Source organism: Pituophis catenifer, unplaced genomic scaffold (assembly GCF_029215685.1).
Source record: "Pituophis catenifer annectens isolate HBS135680 unplaced genomic scaffold, rPitCat1.0.hap2 SCAF_2, whole genome shotgun sequence".
In the NCBI taxonomy this organism is placed as follows: Eukaryota; Metazoa; Chordata; class Lepidosauria; order Squamata; family Colubridae; genus Pituophis; species Pituophis catenifer.
In genome coordinates, this window is record NW_027256882.1 from 203,703,141 (window position 1) to 203,723,174 (window position 20,034).

At 37.1% G+C, this 20,034-nt stretch overlaps 1 protein-coding gene across 2 annotated transcripts in view; it reads right to left on the reverse strand.

The window, feature by feature from the left end:
- The window catches only part of LPL (lipoprotein lipase), a 32,973-nt gene that overhangs the window by 2,533 nt on the left and 10,406 nt on the right, over positions 1-20,034 (reverse strand). For both annotated transcript variants that reach the window (XM_070938536.1, XM_070938537.1), the window contains exons 2-9: positions 17,322-17,497; positions 14,554-14,733; positions 10,688-10,799; positions 8,506-8,739; positions 6,640-6,882; positions 5,386-5,506; positions 2,839-3,018; positions 982-1,086 (exon numbers count right to left, since the gene is read on the reverse strand). In XM_070938536.1, the coding sequence (XP_070794637.1) occupies positions 982-1,086; positions 2,839-3,018; positions 5,386-5,506; positions 6,640-6,882; positions 8,506-8,739; positions 10,688-10,799; positions 14,554-14,733; positions 17,322-17,497 (1,351 nt within the window). The remainder of the gene's footprint in view (positions 1-981; positions 1,087-2,838; positions 3,019-5,385; positions 5,507-6,639; positions 6,883-8,505; positions 8,740-10,687; positions 10,800-14,553; positions 14,734-17,321; positions 17,498-20,034) is intronic.

Below are 20,034 nucleotides of genomic sequence, written 5' to 3' on the forward strand. Positions count from 1 at the left end.
GGTCGTTTGGATTTTTGCTACCCAAATCTGATAGCTATGCTAGCAAAAGACTTGTCATTCTCAATAAAGAGTGAGGTAATAAACTTGTGGGGATAAATATTAATAACATGATTGATTGATTGGTTGATTGATTGATTGATTGATTGATTGATAATAAATTGCAAACTCTATCTCAATTCCTTCAAATCCCAAAGCTATCAGAACAGTGTGGAGACACAAAGTGCAGAATATATTTTTAAAAAATCACAGGGTAAATGATGTACTTAAAGCCCTACTCTTTCTACCTATTCTCAACCATAAATATATCTATCACATCCCTGTAGTAGCATTATGAGAAAAAAACTTTTGGCTAGTTCTCTCATGTGCAGAATTCTGCTCCCAGAAGCAGAATGGCTTCATCTGCATATGAAGACTCTTTATGGCATGAACAGTGGATTAAATGCAAGACACAGAGATCTAGTGAAATCTATTTTCCCATTTCTCCTGGAATTTGCAGAAAACATCCAAGTCCTTTGTTACCTCCCTAAAATCTAGGACAAGTAATACTTTCCTGAGGACAGAAGCTTTAGTGACATTCTGCTGAAGTTCAGATCTACCAAGACACTTATAACTACCTAGTTTTAGAACTAAGTTATACATCTAGCAGAACCATTCATCCGCTCAGTTTTTTCTTCCCAAATGCAGCTGGAAGACTGTAGTTTGAATAGGATCTCTCTCTAAAGTTAAGAGAATATCCTGAACACAGAAAACTAGCATGTTAGAGGAAATTGTTAATTTCCACTATAAGTGTCTAATGTTCACATGGTTTATATATAGATTTCTCTTTATCACTGCAACCCAACCTGCAGCAGAAAGAGATCAGAAACAGCAAGTGTGTCACACAATTTTCTGTCCAAAGAGCCTGCCTCTTACTATTTGAAAACTGCAACAATGGAATGAATTTTCAGGGGCCCACTGCATAGCGAATGAAAGAATTCTTACCATGAATCTGTGTCATTATGTTTTTTCTTATTACATCTCATAAATTCTGCAGCTTCACCCCCTTTTTGGAGAAAAGAGGATCCATTCTGTGAGCAGAACATCACCCTAAAAGAATAAAGAGAACTGCTGAAGTAGCTATAAACGTATCATCTAAAAAGCCATATTTCATTATCTCAACTATATCTTAAATCTAAAATAGAAGTTCTGACAAAGCATTGTTTAACTGATTGGTTAGTCCAAAATTTTAAAAACACCAATATCTACTATGTTTTTATACTGCGCTTGGTGGCGCAGCAGACTAAAGTACTGTTAAGTAACACCAGCTGCCTGCAATTACTGCAAGTTCAAATCTCACCAGGCTCAAGGTTGACTCAGCCTTCCATCCTTTCGAGGTAAGTAAAATGAGGACCCGGATTGTGGGGGCAATAAGCTGACTTTGTATAAAAAAGAACACCGCTTAGGGAGGCCCTGAAAGTCTACTAAACAGGTATATACAAAAGTATGAAGGTTATTGCTTAACGCATTGTAAGCCGCCCTGAATCTCCGGAAAAGGGCGGCATATAAATCGAACCAATAAAAATAAATAAATAAATAAATAAATAAATAAATAAATAAATAAATAAATATTCATTTGCGGTTAGATGAGTATTTAGCAGATATGCCTATCAGAACTGAACTGTGAGGGTGAGACATTACAAATAGGAAATAATTACTATCAAATCAATCATACCCTACAAGCAAAATAAGATCTATACATATGTGCAAAATCAGTAACTTAATTTAATTCCGTATATTAAATACAAAAAAATGCCACAAAATGCAGAGTGTACCACATATCTGAAAAAACTAGGCATATTTCAAGGCTCTACAGCTTCTCCATTAGTTTTTGTAATTCTGGGTCAATTTTACTATTCAAGAAAATTTCCCATCCTCCCATGTAGACCAAGGCAATTACAAGGTTGTTTGTGTTACCATAATATCACTGTACCATGGCATTAATAAGGGTATCCTGTGCAAAGTTATTTCCAACATCACTTTTGTTTCTTGTTTACTATGCACCTAGTACTCTACAGAACATAGCATTACTTCTAAGATAACAGCTGAGAACTGGAAAATTCTCATACTGCGTCATAGTATTGAAAGAGAGAGTGAATTATTATTATTAGTAGCAGCAATAAATTAAAGGTCAGTGTTATTTATAGTGATTCGAAGATGCTATGTGAGTTGAAACTAGAGCATTCTGGTTGTGGAATAAGGAATAGCCATGTCCTCTTCTTTGTTGTTATCTCCTCCCATTTGCATAAGTAAGCAGTTACTGGAGAGAGGAGACAATGGAAAACATATTCTCCTGCATGAAGTAAGTGCCTTGGCTAAGGAAAAACACCAGTGGTGAGATTCAATTTTTTTTACTACCGGTTCTGTGGGCATGGCTTGGTGGGTGTGGCAGGGGAAGGTTACTATAAAATCTCCATTCCCTCCCTACTCCAGGGGAAGAATATTGCAAAATCCCCATTTCCTCCCAATCATCTGGGACTCGAGAGGCAGAGAATAGATGGGGGCGGGGCCAGTCAGAGGTGGTATTTACTGGTTCTCCGAACTACTCAAAATTTCCGCTACCGGTTCTCCAGAACTGGTCAGAACCTGCTGAATACCACCTCTGAAGAACACTCAACTGTAATCCTCCAGTTCCAAATCACAAGAAAAATATACCAACAAATGTTCTTTATCATTATATTCATATGGGATTATCTTTCAGAAAAGTCAGGATACAACTGAACCCAAGGGAGAACAGATAATCAGTGATCTTGGCTGGTGACAAAATGATTGAACACACACACACACAAAAAGTAAACTTACTTTTTCTGGGTTTCTCCAGCCTTGATTCTGACTACTCGTATGCTAAATTCAGGGGTGTCCCACCATCTCAAACTGAAAAAAGATTCTTGTTCCCACTGAATTTTTACTACAAGCAGTTCTCCAATATCAACTTCAGTACACACCAGGAAGGAACTTGTTTTGTTAGTGGAGATCTCAGGCCTGTTTTAAACAAGAAATCACATACAAGTTCAGTCAGTGGTTGTCTTCAACCCACTTCAGGAGCCTGTTCCTTTATCAGAGAATGTGGAAAAAAGGTTTTCATTCACAGGATATAACAAAACCTTTTAATTAGAAGCAGCAAAATTTTATCATAAAAATGATTCCCTCCTTGTAAATCCTGATGGCTTGTTAATGACCCAGATGCCATTTCCAACAACTTCAGTTTCTTGAATCTTACTGCTAAATTTCAGATGTTTCCCACATCTTGTCCTCTATTCCACCACTATTGTCTCTCCTGGTTTTTCTAATCCTGGTTAGAAGCTACTACATCTTTCCAACTTTCTTCCCCGACCAGCTGAAAAGCCCTCCAAGACTTCTCTTTTCCTCATCACTTCATGTTCTCCTTCCACCTCAAGAAGTTCCTTGCATAATTACATGAGTTATTTTAATTAATTTAAATGTTGTTTTGATCTGACTTTTGAATCTTTTCGATGCAGACTCACTCCTTTTCAGAGTGGTATCCCTTGGCATGCCAGTTAAAAGCTGGAACAACCTGTGACCCAAGCAAAGTTGGCTTTTTATAAATTTTCGTTTCCTTATTTAAGTGTTCTTCCAGATATGACACCACTCCAACTCTAGAGACCGTTGGAAATGGAAGAACTGAACTCTCAATATATTTGCAGGGGACTAGGTTGGGAAAGTTGGTATAATCATATAAAGTTCAGAGAGAGATATCTCAAGGAGCATCAATTTTACTTATTTGACCAATTTATATAGCTGACCATTTCACAAACATGTGACTTTGGGCAGTTTACAAGGTTTTTTTTTTTTTTGCCAGTACCAGCCTTCTTCTTTTCAGATCCCTTTCATTCACAGACAAGTACATGCCCATTAGATGCCAAGATAGTAACTGGCAGCAAAACTACGGGTGACTGCAAACTGAGACAATTCAGATTAAAACATGCAACCGGTAATCCCATTCTTTATTACTCCTGCTAGATCCCATACTATATCCAACATGAGTGGTAAGCACCAGTATGCACACAAACCAATCCCTTATATACTTTTAATTTCAAACATTTATTGGGGAGGTATTGGCTTTCTTAGAAAATAGCAGATTTTCAACCAGGGAGCATTTCACCAGATTGTCTTTTAACAAATGATTGGTAAAAGGCAAAACATTTATACAATCCGAAGAGAAACCAGATTAGCAGTGAAATATTAGAACTAAAAAATGGGTGATTAGATAATGAAAGAATCTATTTTGATATACATATGTGTACTAATAGAATTATACTCTATATTATAGAATTATGTATTAATGATTGTGATTGGTACTAGGAGTGTACATTGAGGCAATGAATAATAAATATTGAAGGATGAATTTTTGATATAAATTGATGTGAAGATTTAGCTAGAGGAAGTGGGGGGGAAAACACGTCTTTGAATATTATAGTGATATTGGAAGGGGGAAAAACAAAATAAAATTTAGATAGAAATTAGAGGGGAATAACAATAAATATAGATATAGATATGGATAGATATATAGATATGTTGACATGAAGGTATATGAAAGAACAAAAGGAAGGTTTAGAATTGAAGGGTGATAGTAAGATATGTGTATATGAAACTATGAAAATGAAATGTAATAACTAGGAGTAGTAACATTATGTTTATTGTATTGAAATGTCTGATACCCAAATATCACACTATTCATGCATTGATATGTAGAAACAATATAAAATAACAAAACTTGAAATGAAAAACACCCCCAAATAATTGGTTTGTAACACATGATCATTAAACTATTAGCATGCTTAATAGTGTTGTTTTTTTTAAGGATTTCCATTACTGCCGCTTAGCTCCTTGCCTTTGTGTGCAAAATGTCTAATCCCAGGGTCATGAGATGCGTATTTTATTTATGTTACCCAAGCAGAAATGCATAATGGAAGCCACCATTTGTACAGCTTTCTATATACAAATGTACATTTCTCAAACAGAGCAACTGAACACAATCAACTTTTCCTTCTTTGTGCTTACGGGGTGTGTCAAAAGCCTAAATATTATCTCTTTTGTACACTTCCTTGAAAGGCGGCGGGTAGGACAAAAGTGACACTCACTCACTTCTCTCATGCAGTACTTTTGCATAATATGCAAAAAGTTATCTGAGAATTCCTTCTAAAAGACACTGGGAACAATTAAATGGAACAAAATGTACCACATCCTTCAGTGAAAACCCTCAATGTGCACATGCAGGAACCATTCTCAAATGACTCTGCAAGCAATTTCTGCAGCCAATAGGAAGATGTTTTAAAATGCAACAGTATATTGATAAATGTGTAGGCAGCTGTTTCAGCTGATACTCACATTACGAACGGTATGTTCTCACTTTCCTTCTTGGTGCCATAAAAAGAAATAAGAAATGGTTCGTTTCTCTTGGTAATGTTCAGTTTTCCAAAAAAATGTATCTTGACCTGGAAATGAAAGACTGAGAGCAAAAGATGCAAAATATTATTAATAAATTCTGCTATTTTTGGTTTGGAAGATAATACTTTGTGCTTAAGTATGGAAATTAATTTTATAGACAAGTTTTTTAAAAAGTTGCCCTCCCCCCCAAAAATCTCAGATAATCTGAAAACAAGAGGGGGTGGTATAAAATGTTGATATTCTCCCATCTAATTTCCCATAGTCAGAAGATCAGATCAAAGTATTATTTGGGAATTCTGTACTGCAATACTAAGTATGGTTGTATGAAATAAAGGAGTTTCTTCCTATTACTACAAGTGATTAATTCTAAGTATAGATTATCTAATTCTGCTATAATGTAAAAAGCATTCAGTTATAAATCCAAATGAAGGGTCTCTTATTATGAGATTTTGAAGTATATGTTTGACACCCCCCCAAACATTTATTATATGAAAATAATTTAAACGTTGCTACTTTAATTAATAGCACTGCAAATAACAGCAGCATCAAATAACATCTTCCTATCACAGGTCCTTGGGAAGGACTCGGGTAGATAAAATGCCAAATATAGTCTAAACAGCTGGCTGATTGTTCAATAACCATAATACATATGAATACATAATTTTGTAGACTCTACTCTAATAATTCTTAGGCCCTTGGTTAGGACTTCAATGAATTTTCTACCAATCTTAGATTGTGAATCTAACTGTTATTTACACATAACAGCAACCTAATATCAATAACGGATGGTCTCATCGAGCATAGAATAGAATTAGGAATTAGGAATTTGGGGGATCCTGCCTCAGAATATTTGTATTTGCTTACAAAAAATCAGGTCACTGGATTGATATTAGAATTTACTATGCACCTGAGAAATACAAATGTTATCACATTTGATATGAACTGCTTAATTTTCAATTTCAATAGTAGGATTAATTAAAACAAGTGCTTAATTTGAATTTAATAAGTCTATTGTTCTTAAATTTATAATGTACTCAGACTTTAATCAAGAAGAACGTTATTATTTCAATGGGGTCTGTGAAAGAGTCCTTTCTGTTCAATTTGTTCTGAATTTAGTTTGTTTTCACATGTTATATTCCATCAGTGGCAAATTCATGACCTAAAAATAAAAGGTTTGCAGCAGATCACGAATACCTTTATAAGGTGCGTGTGCACGGGTCTTTAGATACATTTTGCGGTTCTTCTTGCTTTCCACTCTTTTGACTTCATACCCTAAATTGTTGCAACGATTCTTTCGGCAGCTCAAGCAAAGCCCTCTTTCAAATGTTTCTTTTGAATTGCATCGGTACGCCATGATTGGTTTTTCTTCATACAAGAGGGAATCAATGAAGAGGTGGATGGAGCGTTCATGAGAGCATTTCACCAGCTGAGCAGATTCTTAGGGGGGGGAAAAATGACACAAGCTGTACTGTATAGAGACACATTTCTATTGTTCAGCAATTATGATAAGCAAATCTGCACCAGACGTTCTCCAGTGTTAACAAATTTGGTGAGAATTCTCTCACCCTCTGAAAAATATTTCAATTGTGAAGATAATGTTCATTTTTAGTCACACTGAATTCTTCACTGCTTCTTCTTCCATACTATTTCACCCTACTTAGCTGCTATTTGCCCTTTCAAGCATTAAATCTTATCAATAGTGTCCCTCCAATTAGGAGTTATACAATATTGGTGATAATAACCACAATGATCTACAGTTCATTGTATTTGCTACAATAAGGAAGATAAGGAAGATATTAAGGATAGTCTAGACCAGGGGTGAAATCCAGCAGGTTCAGACAGGTTCTGGAGAACTGGTACCGGAAAATTTGAGCAGTTCGAAGAATTGTTAGCGGAAATTTTGAGTAGTTCGGAGAACTGGCAAATACCACCTCTGGCTCACCCCAGAGTGGGGTGGGAATGGAGATTTTGCAATATCCTTCCCCCAGAAGTGGGGAGGGAATGGGGATTTTGCAGTATCCTTCCTCTGCCAGGCCCACCAAGCCACACCACACCCACTAAGCCACGCCCACAGAACCGGTAGTAAAAAAAAATTGGATTTCACCACTGGTCTAGACCAGGGGTGGGGAACTATGGCTTTTTTACAATCTATGGACTTCAGCTCCCAGAATTCCTGAGCCATTCTGTGAGTTGACGTTCACAGATCGTAAAAGAGCCTAGTTCTCCACCCCTGGTCTAGGCTGAATATTTGAGCATTAATAGTGGGCATCCATAACTGACTACACATAGATAAGCACAACCAATAATATAGTTTTGCCTTTTACATGCTACATTGGACCAGCTATCACTACAGTCGAAATATCACATGCATGCAATGAAAAATGAGCAGAACACCTCCTGAGTAACTCTAGAGCACTCTTTTACTTTTTATCTTCTGTAACTTGAGAAGGGAAGTTAGTCAAGATGTAGATCAATACAGGTAGTCCTCAACTTGTGACCAGTCACTTAGCAACTGTTATAATAGACCCCCCCTCCAAAAAAAAATATCCTATCAACTTCCTCCCACATCTAGTCACATGATCACATTTTGAGCACTCAGCAACCAGCCCACATTTATGGATGTTTGCAGCATCCCATAGTCAAATGAATGCAATTTATGACATTTTTGTTGCTGGAAACTGGTGTTTAATTCTTGTTTCTGGCAAAATAAAAAATAAAAAATCATCTATTGTGGACCAGGGGTTACTTAACGATGGATTCCCTTGACAACAAAAATTGTCATAAAATTGGGTCAGTCATATGTTGATCCACTAATAATCAGTATGATTTACAACTGTAATTCCAAGCCCCTGCTTAATTTGGACCCAGTGTGAGCAAAACTCTGAGCCATAGGAGGAACAAAAATAAAGACAAACTCCTTCCTTACTAGATGTTTCTATAATGACTCTAAGAAAGGGGAACAATTCCGAACAGAATCGTGAATAGCAGAGGCCATAGAATCTTCATGAAGCCGATATTGCTGGAATGGAGGGGGAGGGGCATTCAGATTTGAAAACTTACCTTGGAAGCCTTTCTCAGCAATCATACGCAGGGCTTCAGCTATATTGCAGCCTGGCTGGAAGCTTCCTCCATTGGGATAGATATCAATGTGGCCCACCGGCTGCTGTATACCAATGCTGCGATCTGGGGAGCCCCTGATGTAAGTATGCAAGACATCCACAAAGACAGCATCGTCTGGAGAAAGGCGCCTAGATGCCTCAGCATATTCAAAGAGAGGCCCAGCAGGATCTAAACCTTAATGTGACAATAAGAGTAAAAGAAAAGAGAAACGTAATATTGGTCCTCTGACCTTTGGATTCCATTGGTAGCATCATGATAAAATTTGCAGACGTGGTCCATATTTTTATTCGTTATTGGTGCCAAATTTCCTATCGATATTATACCCCTTGGTAGTACAGGGGTTTAAGGCACCCTGTTATTAAGCTTATTAAGACCAGCTGCCTGCAATTACTGCAGGGTTCGAATCTCGCCAAGGCTCAAGGTTGACTCAGCCTTCCATCCTTTCTAAGGTAGGTGAAATGAGGACGCAGTTTGTGGGGGCAATAAGCTGACTTTGTATAAATATACAAAAGGATGAAGGCTATTGCTGAGCACATTGTAAGCTGCCCTGAGTCTTTGGAGAAGGGCAGCATATAAATCAAATTTTAAAAAAAAAATTTTGGGTTTTACAATGCTCTCTGGCAAATGAGAAGTTTATTTATATTTTGCCTTTATTCTTTTTATGAATAACTTGAGTCGATAAACATGTCTAATACTTCTTCCTCTCCTATTTTCCTCCTCATAACAACCATGAGAGGTAAGTTGGGCCGAAAATGTGTGACTGGTCTAAAGTCACCCAGCTGGCTTTCATGTTTAAGGTGGGACTAGAACACCTGATCACCTAGTTTCTAGTCTGGTGCTTTAACCACTACACTAAACTGCTGTCCTGATGAAACAAGGAAGGAAGGAAGCAGGCTGTAGTTTTAGAATAAACAACAAGAACTCAGCTATAATTGGACAGTGCCTAAAACAGCATGCAACACTAAAATAATCAGTCAATGTGAAGCCTAAGATACTCTGTCCAAAAAAAACTTTCATAAAAATATAGGTAAACCTTGATTTACAACCATTTATTTAGTGACCACTCAAAATTACCAACAGCACTGGAAAAAAGTGACTTATGACCATTTTTCATGCTTGTAACTGTTGCAGCATCCCCACAGTCACGTGATCAGATTTTAGACTTTTGGCAACTGGTGGATATTTATAGCGCTTGCAGTGTCCTGGAGTCACATGATCACCTTTTGCAACTTTCTGACAAGCGAAGTCAATGGGGAAACCAGATTACCTTAACAACTATTGTTACTAATTTAACAACTGCAGTGATTCATTTAACAATTGTGGCAAGAAAGGTTGTAAAATGGGACAAAATTCACTTAACAACTGCCTTGCTTAGCAATGGAAATTTTGGGCTCAATTGTGGTTATAAGTCAATGACCACCTGTAATGGTTTATTTATTTATTTGCTGTACTATACACAAAGTAAGGTAAAGGTTTTAACGTTTCAATGTTATTTCAAAAAAATTCAAATATAAAGAAGTTAAAAGAAAAAAAGTACGAACAACTTTTCACTGATACAAACAAAACCATGAAAGGATTTGTGCAAATGTTATATAAATGCTTTAAACATTTCTGAAATGTCAAGTACCTCTTCTAAAAAAAATTCAATTTTCAGCCTTCATAAATTGCATGATTGTCTACAAAGCCAGTTAATTCCATAGTTATAATTAAGGCCTCAAATAAGTACCCATTTAAACAAAAAGCTTACGATTGCCATCCAAATAGCTTATTTTACAGGTCATGTGTTGCTTTTATAAAGGCAGAAATCCTCAGTTCATAAATCCCACTGAAGCCAATGACTTCCCAGGGCAAAGACTGCCACTAAGGCACTTACTTTTTTTGTTTTGTTTGTGATTTTTGAGGAGGAGGAGGAGGATTTTTAATACAGAATGGTTCTTTACAATCTTGAGGGAAAAACAATGATATGTATGCCGGAAAACACACAGTTTTCATTAGCTCCTCATTTTATAATAGTTGCTATCAACATATGCCAGAATTGTATGTTAAAATATTTAGTGCTTTGAAAGATTCACTGTAATTCCCCTTCTAATTATTATTCTGATAGCAATAATGATTTCCTTACCTGTAATTCTATTAATCTTTTTACTGGTCAGACTTCCAGCAACACCAGCAACATGGGCACCAAGGCTGTATCCCAGCAAATGGACTTTGTTGAGAGAATAACCGAACTGCTCCTGAGAACAATCGTTTTTAAAAGATTAAGCTTCAAATGCAAATGTTAACTTGCTTGTTAATCAAAAAAAAAACAAATTATCAGTTTCATTTCAAGGACAAAAATATTATAGTAACAGCAGGAAATCTGCACTGTTTTATATAAAATGCAAATACATGAAAATCTATAAAAGATGACTAAGGGACAAAACTTGAGAGCAGCAAAAAAAAAGTTGATTTTTAAAAAAAGAAGGTATTTTTGCTTAAAGCATTCAGAAAGACTTCTAAAGCCATAATACATTTTTCTAAATTATTGATAACTCAGCCTTCTCCATCAACACGATGCCCAAAGTAGCACATTTTATTTTTTTAAAAAAAAGTTTAAGTAGAAATACAATATTTAAACACAGTATCACAACAAAAATAAATAGAACAGCAGCCAGAAATATATATATATATAATCCACCAGTGCTCAACATCCTGCCCAAGGGCTTTATTATAAGAAGAGTGTTTATGCCAAAGGTATTAAAGGAAGATAAACATTTCTGATGGAAAAAAAATAATGTTTTAGAAAGAAGGATGGATTTGAATATGGATATGGAGATACAATGAACATTTTTTTCCCTAGAGATACTGCATGTTAGCAAATGTGTACATTTATCCTCATATGGGGAAGAGAGCTCAGTTTCCAGCCTGTTATCTGCAAAATGTAAAATATCAGAACTAGGTTATCCTCATGTTTACTCTCCATTGAAAGAGGTACTCAATTTGTGACTATGTCCCACCTGCCTAGATGAGGAAAGGAGGAAAGAAGGCCACCTTGCAATCATTTTAACATTTTAAGTGAACTTCCCAAGGCCTCCAATCCTTTGTGAGCACTCTCAACAGCCATAAAAAAAAAAAAATAATCAGTGACTGCTTTCCAACAATCAGCACCGCCCCATTGCTGCTAAGAACTGAATTTCAGATGAAGATCTAAACAGAGAAATAGTTCTCCACTCCAGATCATTTGAAGTTATTAGTTTATCTAATTTATATGGCTGCCCGTTCACAAGAACTGATTCTGGGTGTAGCTTGTTACATCCAAAATTTACTGAGAACAGCCTCATGCATTCAGAAGGCAATTTGAAGGGACTATATTATAATGTTGGAAGTAAGGAGAGTGCAAAGGAATGCATGGAGTTAAGCAGCAGTGTATTAAGAATAATTGCAGGGATAGCTGGGATAAAGGTAAAGGTAAAGGTTCCCTAGCACATGTGTACTAGTCATTTCCAGCTCTAAGTGCGGTGCTCATCTCCGTTTCAAAGTCGAAGAGCCAGCGCTGTCCGAAGATATCTCCATGGTCATGTGGCCGGCATGACTAAACGCCGAAGGTGCACAAAACGCTGTTACCTTCCCACCAAAGGTGGTCCCTATTTTTCTACCTGCATTTTTAACTTGCTTTGAATTGCTAGGTTGGCAGAAGCTGGGACAAGTAACAGGAGCTCACTCCGTTATGCGGCGCTAGGGATTTGAACCACTGACTGCTGACCTTCTGATCAACAAGCTCAGCGTCTTAGCCACTGAGCCACTGCATTCCTTATAGCAGGGGTCACCAACCTTTCAGACCTCAGGGGCCACTAAATTCATAATTTTAAATCCCATGGACCACTAATATGATCTGCCTAATGACTGGCTGGGTGGATGTGGCTAGGTGGTCATGTGACTGGGTGGGTGTGGTCAACTCAATGTTACTCATGTTGAGGGGAGCCTCTCTGGCCTCTACTTATCCCTCCTCGCCTTCCTGCCCAGGCTCCTTAGTGCCCCAACAGGAAGCAGTTATTGGAGCTAAGCAGCCACCATGAGAGAGTTGGCAAAACAGCTCAGTTCAAATTGAATCTGATCAAGAAGGAGACTTAGCAGAAGCACCTCACTAAGGACTAGGAGCATAGGCTTTCCAAGCAGAGGGAAGACCTGTGGGAGTGCAAGGCCAGGTACCGCCGCCTTGAGGCTCAGTGGGCTGAGATGGTCAGCCAGTTCCAAGCCATGATGCAGTCCCACTGGAACGAGGCCCTCCGGCTCTTTGCCACCAGTGGCACTTCCCTCCAGCCTTTGCCCAAAGCCCCACACCAGGAGGCTGAAGCAGACACCCAAGTTAGAATTTCTGCCCCCCTCCGATCCGCACAAAAAGACCCCGAAAGGTGAGCCTCTCTGCAGCAACACAAACATTCATTGCACATATCCAGCCCAGGGGCCATAGTTTGAGGACCCCTGATTTAGTGCAATATAAAAAATGCAAATAATTTTTCTGCGGTCCATGGACCACCAGTTGGTGACCATTGCCTTATAGGATATATAGCTGGGATAGTTTCCAGCAAAGCCATAATAGCTTGAAAAAGACACAGCAGCTTTAACAATCCATATAGCAAGCTGTTTCCTATATTCCCGTGTGTTTCCATGCCTTCTTTTAGAGGCTTTGAACAGCCCTAATGCAAGAATGTGAAGAACAGCAATATATTCATCACTATCCAGCAGAGGGCACATTTGGCGTGTCAGGAATGAAAAACACTCTAGGTCAAAGAAGTCCCAGGAGTATATAAGCAAACATCCTTTACTTCATCCCTTATTTGCAAAACTAATACTTAAAAGACTTGACATCACTTGCATTTCATACAGGTAGTCCTCAACTTACAACAGTTTTTTTTTTAATTACTGTTCAAAGTTTTTCCAAGGCACTGAAAAAAGTGAATTATGACCATTTTTCACACTTACGACTTGCAGCATCCCCATGAACATGCGATCAAAATTCAGATGCTTAGCATATGATCACCTTTTGGTAACCTTCTGACAAGCAAGGTCAATGGGGAAGCCAAATTCACTTAACAACTATGTTACTAACTTAACAACTTCAGTGATTCACTAAAGAACTGTGGGAAGAAAGTTTGTAAAATGGGACAAAACTTACTTAACTGTTTCACTTAGCAAGAAATGTTTTGCTCAATTCTGGTCATAAGTCGAGGACTACCCGTACTTTCCAATCATCATATAGATTTTCACTCACATAAGATATCATGTCAGTGCAAATATTGCTAAGATAATTTTTCAGGCAAGAGCTGGAATATGAATGTTTGGATGTTTTCATGTATTAAAAATAAGAATTAACAGAGAATAACAATACAATGGAGTTATCTATGTTACATATGTTAGCATATGTTACATACATCGATACCCAACAGACATGTTTTTCCCAATGAGGAACCATTCCAATATGTAATTCTCTTTAGTATAGCAATAGCTCCATCATGAGAACTCACAAATTCTGCTTCGAAAACCTTCACAAATTGGAGATGTACTGACAGTAAAAATTAACTGCTCCACTCTGAGTTATTACAGGTCCTGCCACAAAACCCCTTTCTCCACCACTCCACAGAACGAAATAAACTGTTTTCACTCCAAGGCATGCAGTATGCATTTGCTGGCCACATGATGGGAGTGCCGAAAAGTCATCAAGCCACTTTTCCCCTTAAAAGTGTAAGAGCAATAAGTGTGATGAAGCAGAAAATGGACCACCTATAAACTCCATTTAATGTTAACTTTAAAAAATGGATAACTACAGTTTCAAATACAGTTCAGCCAGAAATAAATATAGCTAACATTATGGAATCAAAACCCAGAGGCCTATTTTTTTAGGGGGAAAAAATTCCTCATTTGGAAATGTCCTTAACTTGGATTCTAGGTATTCAACACCTTTAACTCTCAAGATATTGTGTTGTACAGAACTTTCAAATAGATGCTTACCTCCATCCAATCAACAAATGCAGCAACATCTTCTCCCACCTTCTTTGTAAAGTACGCAGACGTTGTATAATGCAAACTGGCTCGAGCTAACCAGTTAACCACAATGACATTAGAATCGGGCTCCCTGTTATACAGTGCGTTCACCAGTTTAGGAACCCAGCTCTCATACATGCCAGTCACCTAGAATACAATAAACTCTATGTCAAATGTATAATATTAACCTCAAAGGATAGATATTAAGTACACTTACAGAGAGAATAAATATAATCATCAAATATTTTTCCAAGTAAGTAACCATAAACAAGTTAATGGATTATTTTAGGAGTGCACTGATAGTAACCTTGTCCAATCTGGTGCTCTACAGATGTAGCAGACTAAAATTTACATACATTTCCATGTTAAGAATTTATAGAGATTTTTAAACATGTGGAAAACATCCAGCTGGGAAAGGTTGCCTGGGCATATTTTAATAATAAAAGATTAATCCTTTAATAGATAGGGAATTCACTGCCACAAGTTGAATAAAGGCCAGTATCATTATATATTTATTGCAAAATGGAGAATTACTGAATTATGCCTGCTTTTTCAAGTAACCCCCATGCTATTGTGGCTATCTGAATGGCATTAGAAAAATAACTGTGTGACAACAAGCAGAATATTGTGGTTTTTTGGTGAGGATTTCTAGCGGTTTTAGGGAAATATAGGGGAGGGGGAAATGAAGACGACTTTAGAAAGAACTGAGAGGATTTGCATTGAATGTATGTAAGTTGAGCAAAGCACAAGTATTAGTTTTCTTTTATCTCACGCAGACCTTGGCGGTGAAGAAGTAAGTTATATGGCTGCTGATTGTAGGAGATGACCAGGCTGAGGGGTCAAGTGTATCATCAGTTTTAAGTCCCTTTGATCTCACAGGAGATCTAAGCCCATCTTTCCTTGAATTCCATTGACTCTTATCTATCGCCAATTTGCCCTGACCATTAGTAGTTCAGATATACTTGTGGTGAACTGGCATGGATTAAACCTGTATTCATTTTGAATACATTCCTGATGTTATGTTCCTGATTTCTTGCGCCTAACATTTATTTAATAATTACAATTAGATTTTTATCTCACCTTTTAAATATATAATTAAAAAGCGATAAACATAGCTAATACCCCCGTTTCCTATTTCTCTTGTTACAAGTCATATTACTGTAATGAAGAACCCTGCTGGGGTAATGCTTAAGTCTCTTGTACCTAACCTTTGGACAACATAAAGTTTAAGAAATGCAACTGTGTGTGTTATGTTAGCAGGTAGAAAAAAATAAGATCAAGGAACAACAGGGATGTCAAATGAGCTCCAAGTTTCTTTACCATTCTTACTGCAAAAGACTTCCACTAATGCTAGCCTCAAGAAAATGTTCCCAAGCTGCAGGGAGTGGCTGTAGTGCAACAGCATTGGGTCTCTGGAACCAATTACCTCCTGAGGTCCAGACCGCCCCCACCCTATTGGCCTTCCGGAAAGTGGTGAAGACCTGGCTTTTCCGACAGGCCTGGGGCCGTTGATCTCGCTGCAGCGATCTTGCGAGACCCGGCCATGGAATGGAATGTATGGGTTTTTAATGTTTTCTTTTAAAAAAAATTTACGGGATATTGTTTGCATTGTTTTTTTGCTGTAAGCCGCCCAGAGTCCCTAGGGAGTTGGGCGGCACAGAAATGCGACTAATAAATAAATAAATAAATAATAAACAGCAGAGTTTTTGCTTTGCAAGAAGAAAATCCTGGTTTTAATCTCTGATTTTTCTAGATAAGCCTAGAAAAGATCCATTTCCCTATGTCAAGTTTGCCCTTTGGAACTTAGGCAAATTCTAGGTGGCCCTGGCCATTTAGTTCTTCCCAGACAGTAAAGGCTACAAACAGTTCCCTATTGAGGATTCATGTCTTGCTTAAGCCACAAGGTCTTTGGAGCTCCAATGTGTTTCATTGCTCCCCAAGCAATGGCTTCTAGTTCTCTTCATGAATAGAATTGCCTGGATCACCTTTACAGTTATATTAGCATGACAGCACTATTGAAAAAAAGAATGCTAGAACAAATGGCCTGATGCAGCAAAACAGTTGTTTTTTGTAAGAGTTATGATCAAATTGTGATGTTTAAACTAAGGTTGGAATTGCTTTAAAAAAAGACATTATAATTTCCAAAGGTGATCCAGAAAACAATACAGGTAGTACTTAATTTATGGCTGATTCCTTCGGGGCCAGAATTATGATGGTTTCCCCCCCCCTAAAATGGGACTTATAACAAGGATGTGAACTTCTGATGTTAGGGGCCCCCCAAACATATGAAGGCATTTTGGGTGCTCAGCAACAAACCTACATTTACAGCCATTTTTAATTTATGGTCATGTGATCACGATTTATGGTATTTTTTTCTAGAAAAGGCACTTACTTTCAGCTTCTGGAAAAACTTCTCATCATGAACTTTGGGTCACAGGGATCGCTTAATGACTGCTACAAAAAAAATTGTAAAACTGGTCCTGGTCCTGTGGTGAGCCACTTTATGACCATCACGACTTATGACCAAAATAGTGGGCTCAATTGCAGTCATTAGTCGAGGATTACCTATAGAGCTTAAAAGGCTACCCATCCCAAGCAGAAATGAGCTGACTAAGTAAAAATGTATGGCAATTAATTTGTTGGGTTTTTTTTAAATCACTGTTTGGGTCTCTGTTCATATCAGACTGACTAAGAGTCTTCAGTGAATAGCTATGCAAATGTTTGACTCCTCTTACCGTCCATCCATGTATAACCACAAAAGTTTTACTGGTATGATTGAAGTTGCAATCTGCTACACTTGTTTCCTGTCCAGGAACTAGGTGACAAATGTCTTCATCAGGCTTTTCGGGTATCCTTAAAGAAAATTTACTCTCGATACCACTGAAGTCTTTCTCGTTTTCTATAATGTTTCCTGAAGTTAAAAAGAGAGGGAATTTTTAAGTGGTTTGAAAGAAAGGAATGCCTGCAAATAATATTAATAGTCTATTTAAGATTCTCCGTTATAGAAATCAATAAAATAAGTAAGAAACTAAGTGACTCGGCACTAATAGAGATTTATTAGCATCCACAGTAGCATCAAACAGGGCACAGATGGGCCAGGAGAACCATTTATCCTAGTACTTCTTTGATACAGATTTCTGCAGTGACAGCTAAAACGACAAAGAAACAACTCATTCTATTGATTCAAGTTTCCATAATGAAGCTAAGCAAGAGTATTATTTTCAGATGATAGAGAGCAGGGAAAATGACAATATTTATTGATCATCTTATTATATTACAGTAAGTTCAGTCTACCTACAGAAATTCACGTATCTCATTATCTTGCTTATGGTCAGTTTATAAACACTTCCAGTTTACACAAAATATTCCTTCTGTTCGATGGATGTTTACTAATACATTTCCTTTCACCATAAATTTTATACAGACCATTTTTTTGCCTCAGCTTTTATTAAAGAGTTAAATGAAGGCAAAAAACATGCTGTAATAATTTCAGCAGAAAATATTAACATACCATATTGAAGAAGTGGAAAAAAATTGTTTTTTAACAAATTTAATCGTTTTAAGCCAATTTTGAAAGATTTTAATAAAATATTATGGGTTTGCAATACCCTATTATTAATTGTTCCTGTGAATATATTTTATATAACAAATATTTTTCTTATTGGAAAAAATTATGGTATGGATGATGAATGTTATCAGAAGGAAAGCAAATTCGCTTGCAAAATTATGTAATAGTTTATTAAACTCATTCCACATTTCAGTCAAAAAATGGTCTATAAATTGTCCTGGCACCTTTTTAAGATATGCTTTAAAAATTTGCATTTACATTTTACATGGCTTGTAAGGGTAGTCCTTGACTTACAACAGTTTGTTTAGTGACCGTTCAAAGTTACAACAGCACTGAAAAATGTAACTTATGACCATTTTTCAGTTACTACCTTTGTAGAATCCTCATGATCATGTGATCAAAATTCAGATGCTCAGCAACTGGCTCATATTTATGTCCATTGCTGTGTCCCAGGTTCATGTGATCACCTTATGTGACCTTCTGACAAGCAAAGTCAATGGGGAAGCCAGGTTCACTTAACAACCCGATTGCTAACTTATCAACTGCAGTGACTCATTTAACAACTGTAGCAAGCAAGTTTGTAAAATGGGGCAAAACTCACTTAACAAATGTCTCACTTAACAACAGAAATGTTGGGCTCAATTGTGGTCGTAAGTCAAGGACTACTTGTATATCACTCGGACAATAATAATATCATTAGGCACCAACTACATGCAACATTTGGGTAAATTAATTTACAAAATGTCCTCTTAAAAATGAGTTAAAGTAGCAGGATAAGGGGAAAACCCAATACTTTGGAAACTACTATTAGTTAAGAACTATTCTTTTGATGAAAGCCAGCTTTATGGTCTCCCTAGATACATTTTTTTTACATGAAGTTAGCATGTAAACCTTGTCAAGCAACCATGACAAAGAACTAACTTTGCTTGCAGTAGTTATATTTTGCATAGGGCAGCCATAGACTAGAACACAGTGGCTCTTGTGTTATGACTTACTCAAAATAAAAACCAGTGAAATGAATGCTTTTCTACTAAACTGCATGTAGAGAAGGAGGGAAGAAGTTGATTTATGCATTTTCGAGATAGTTGAAAGCCAAAGGTTTATTGTACCTCTCATCAGGTCTCTGTTCAATAAAAAGGTAAGTATCCTGTACTTAACTGAAGCTTTTGAAGCTTAACTGAAGCTAACTGAAGCTTTTGCTCAAGTCTATCCCATATTGATGAAAAGCTGTCCAGGCATTTTTCAGCAGAGATAAAGTAAGAGAAGTATAATGAATCAAGGGTCCTTGGTACTCTCTAAGCTTCATTGTTTTCTTGCAGATGTTTCATTACCCAAAATAGGTAATACCATTAGTGGAGCAGTAATGATGTTACCTAGTTTGGGTAATGAAACATCTGCAAGAAAATAACTAAGGATCCCTCCTGTCAACCCTGAGCTACAAATATTCTCCTTTATTGGTACAATGAATCAGCCCAATTTTGCCTTTTCGTTTATATATCACACCCTAAGTTCTATTTGCTAATATACTAAAGAGTTGATTTTTGAATCCATCAACAAAGTAAATCTTTGCAGCCTTCAAATAGATATGTCACATTCACCAGGCTGTCCACACTGAATTCCTTACAAAAGTGTTGGATTACAATTTCTAGGCTATTTGATAATGATAGGTCATAACACTCCTGGAAAGCACTAAAAGTTGGGAAAGACTGCAAAACGTTGCTCTTTTACAAAGGTTAGAAAGCATTTTAACATAACCTTCATGGCCACAGTCCGAATTTTCTGAACAGGCAAACCACAAACTCATCCCTTAGTTTTCTAGATAACGTATGTCCTATTTGGTCTATCTCCATCTCTCAAATATTTATTCATCTTTCTGTAAC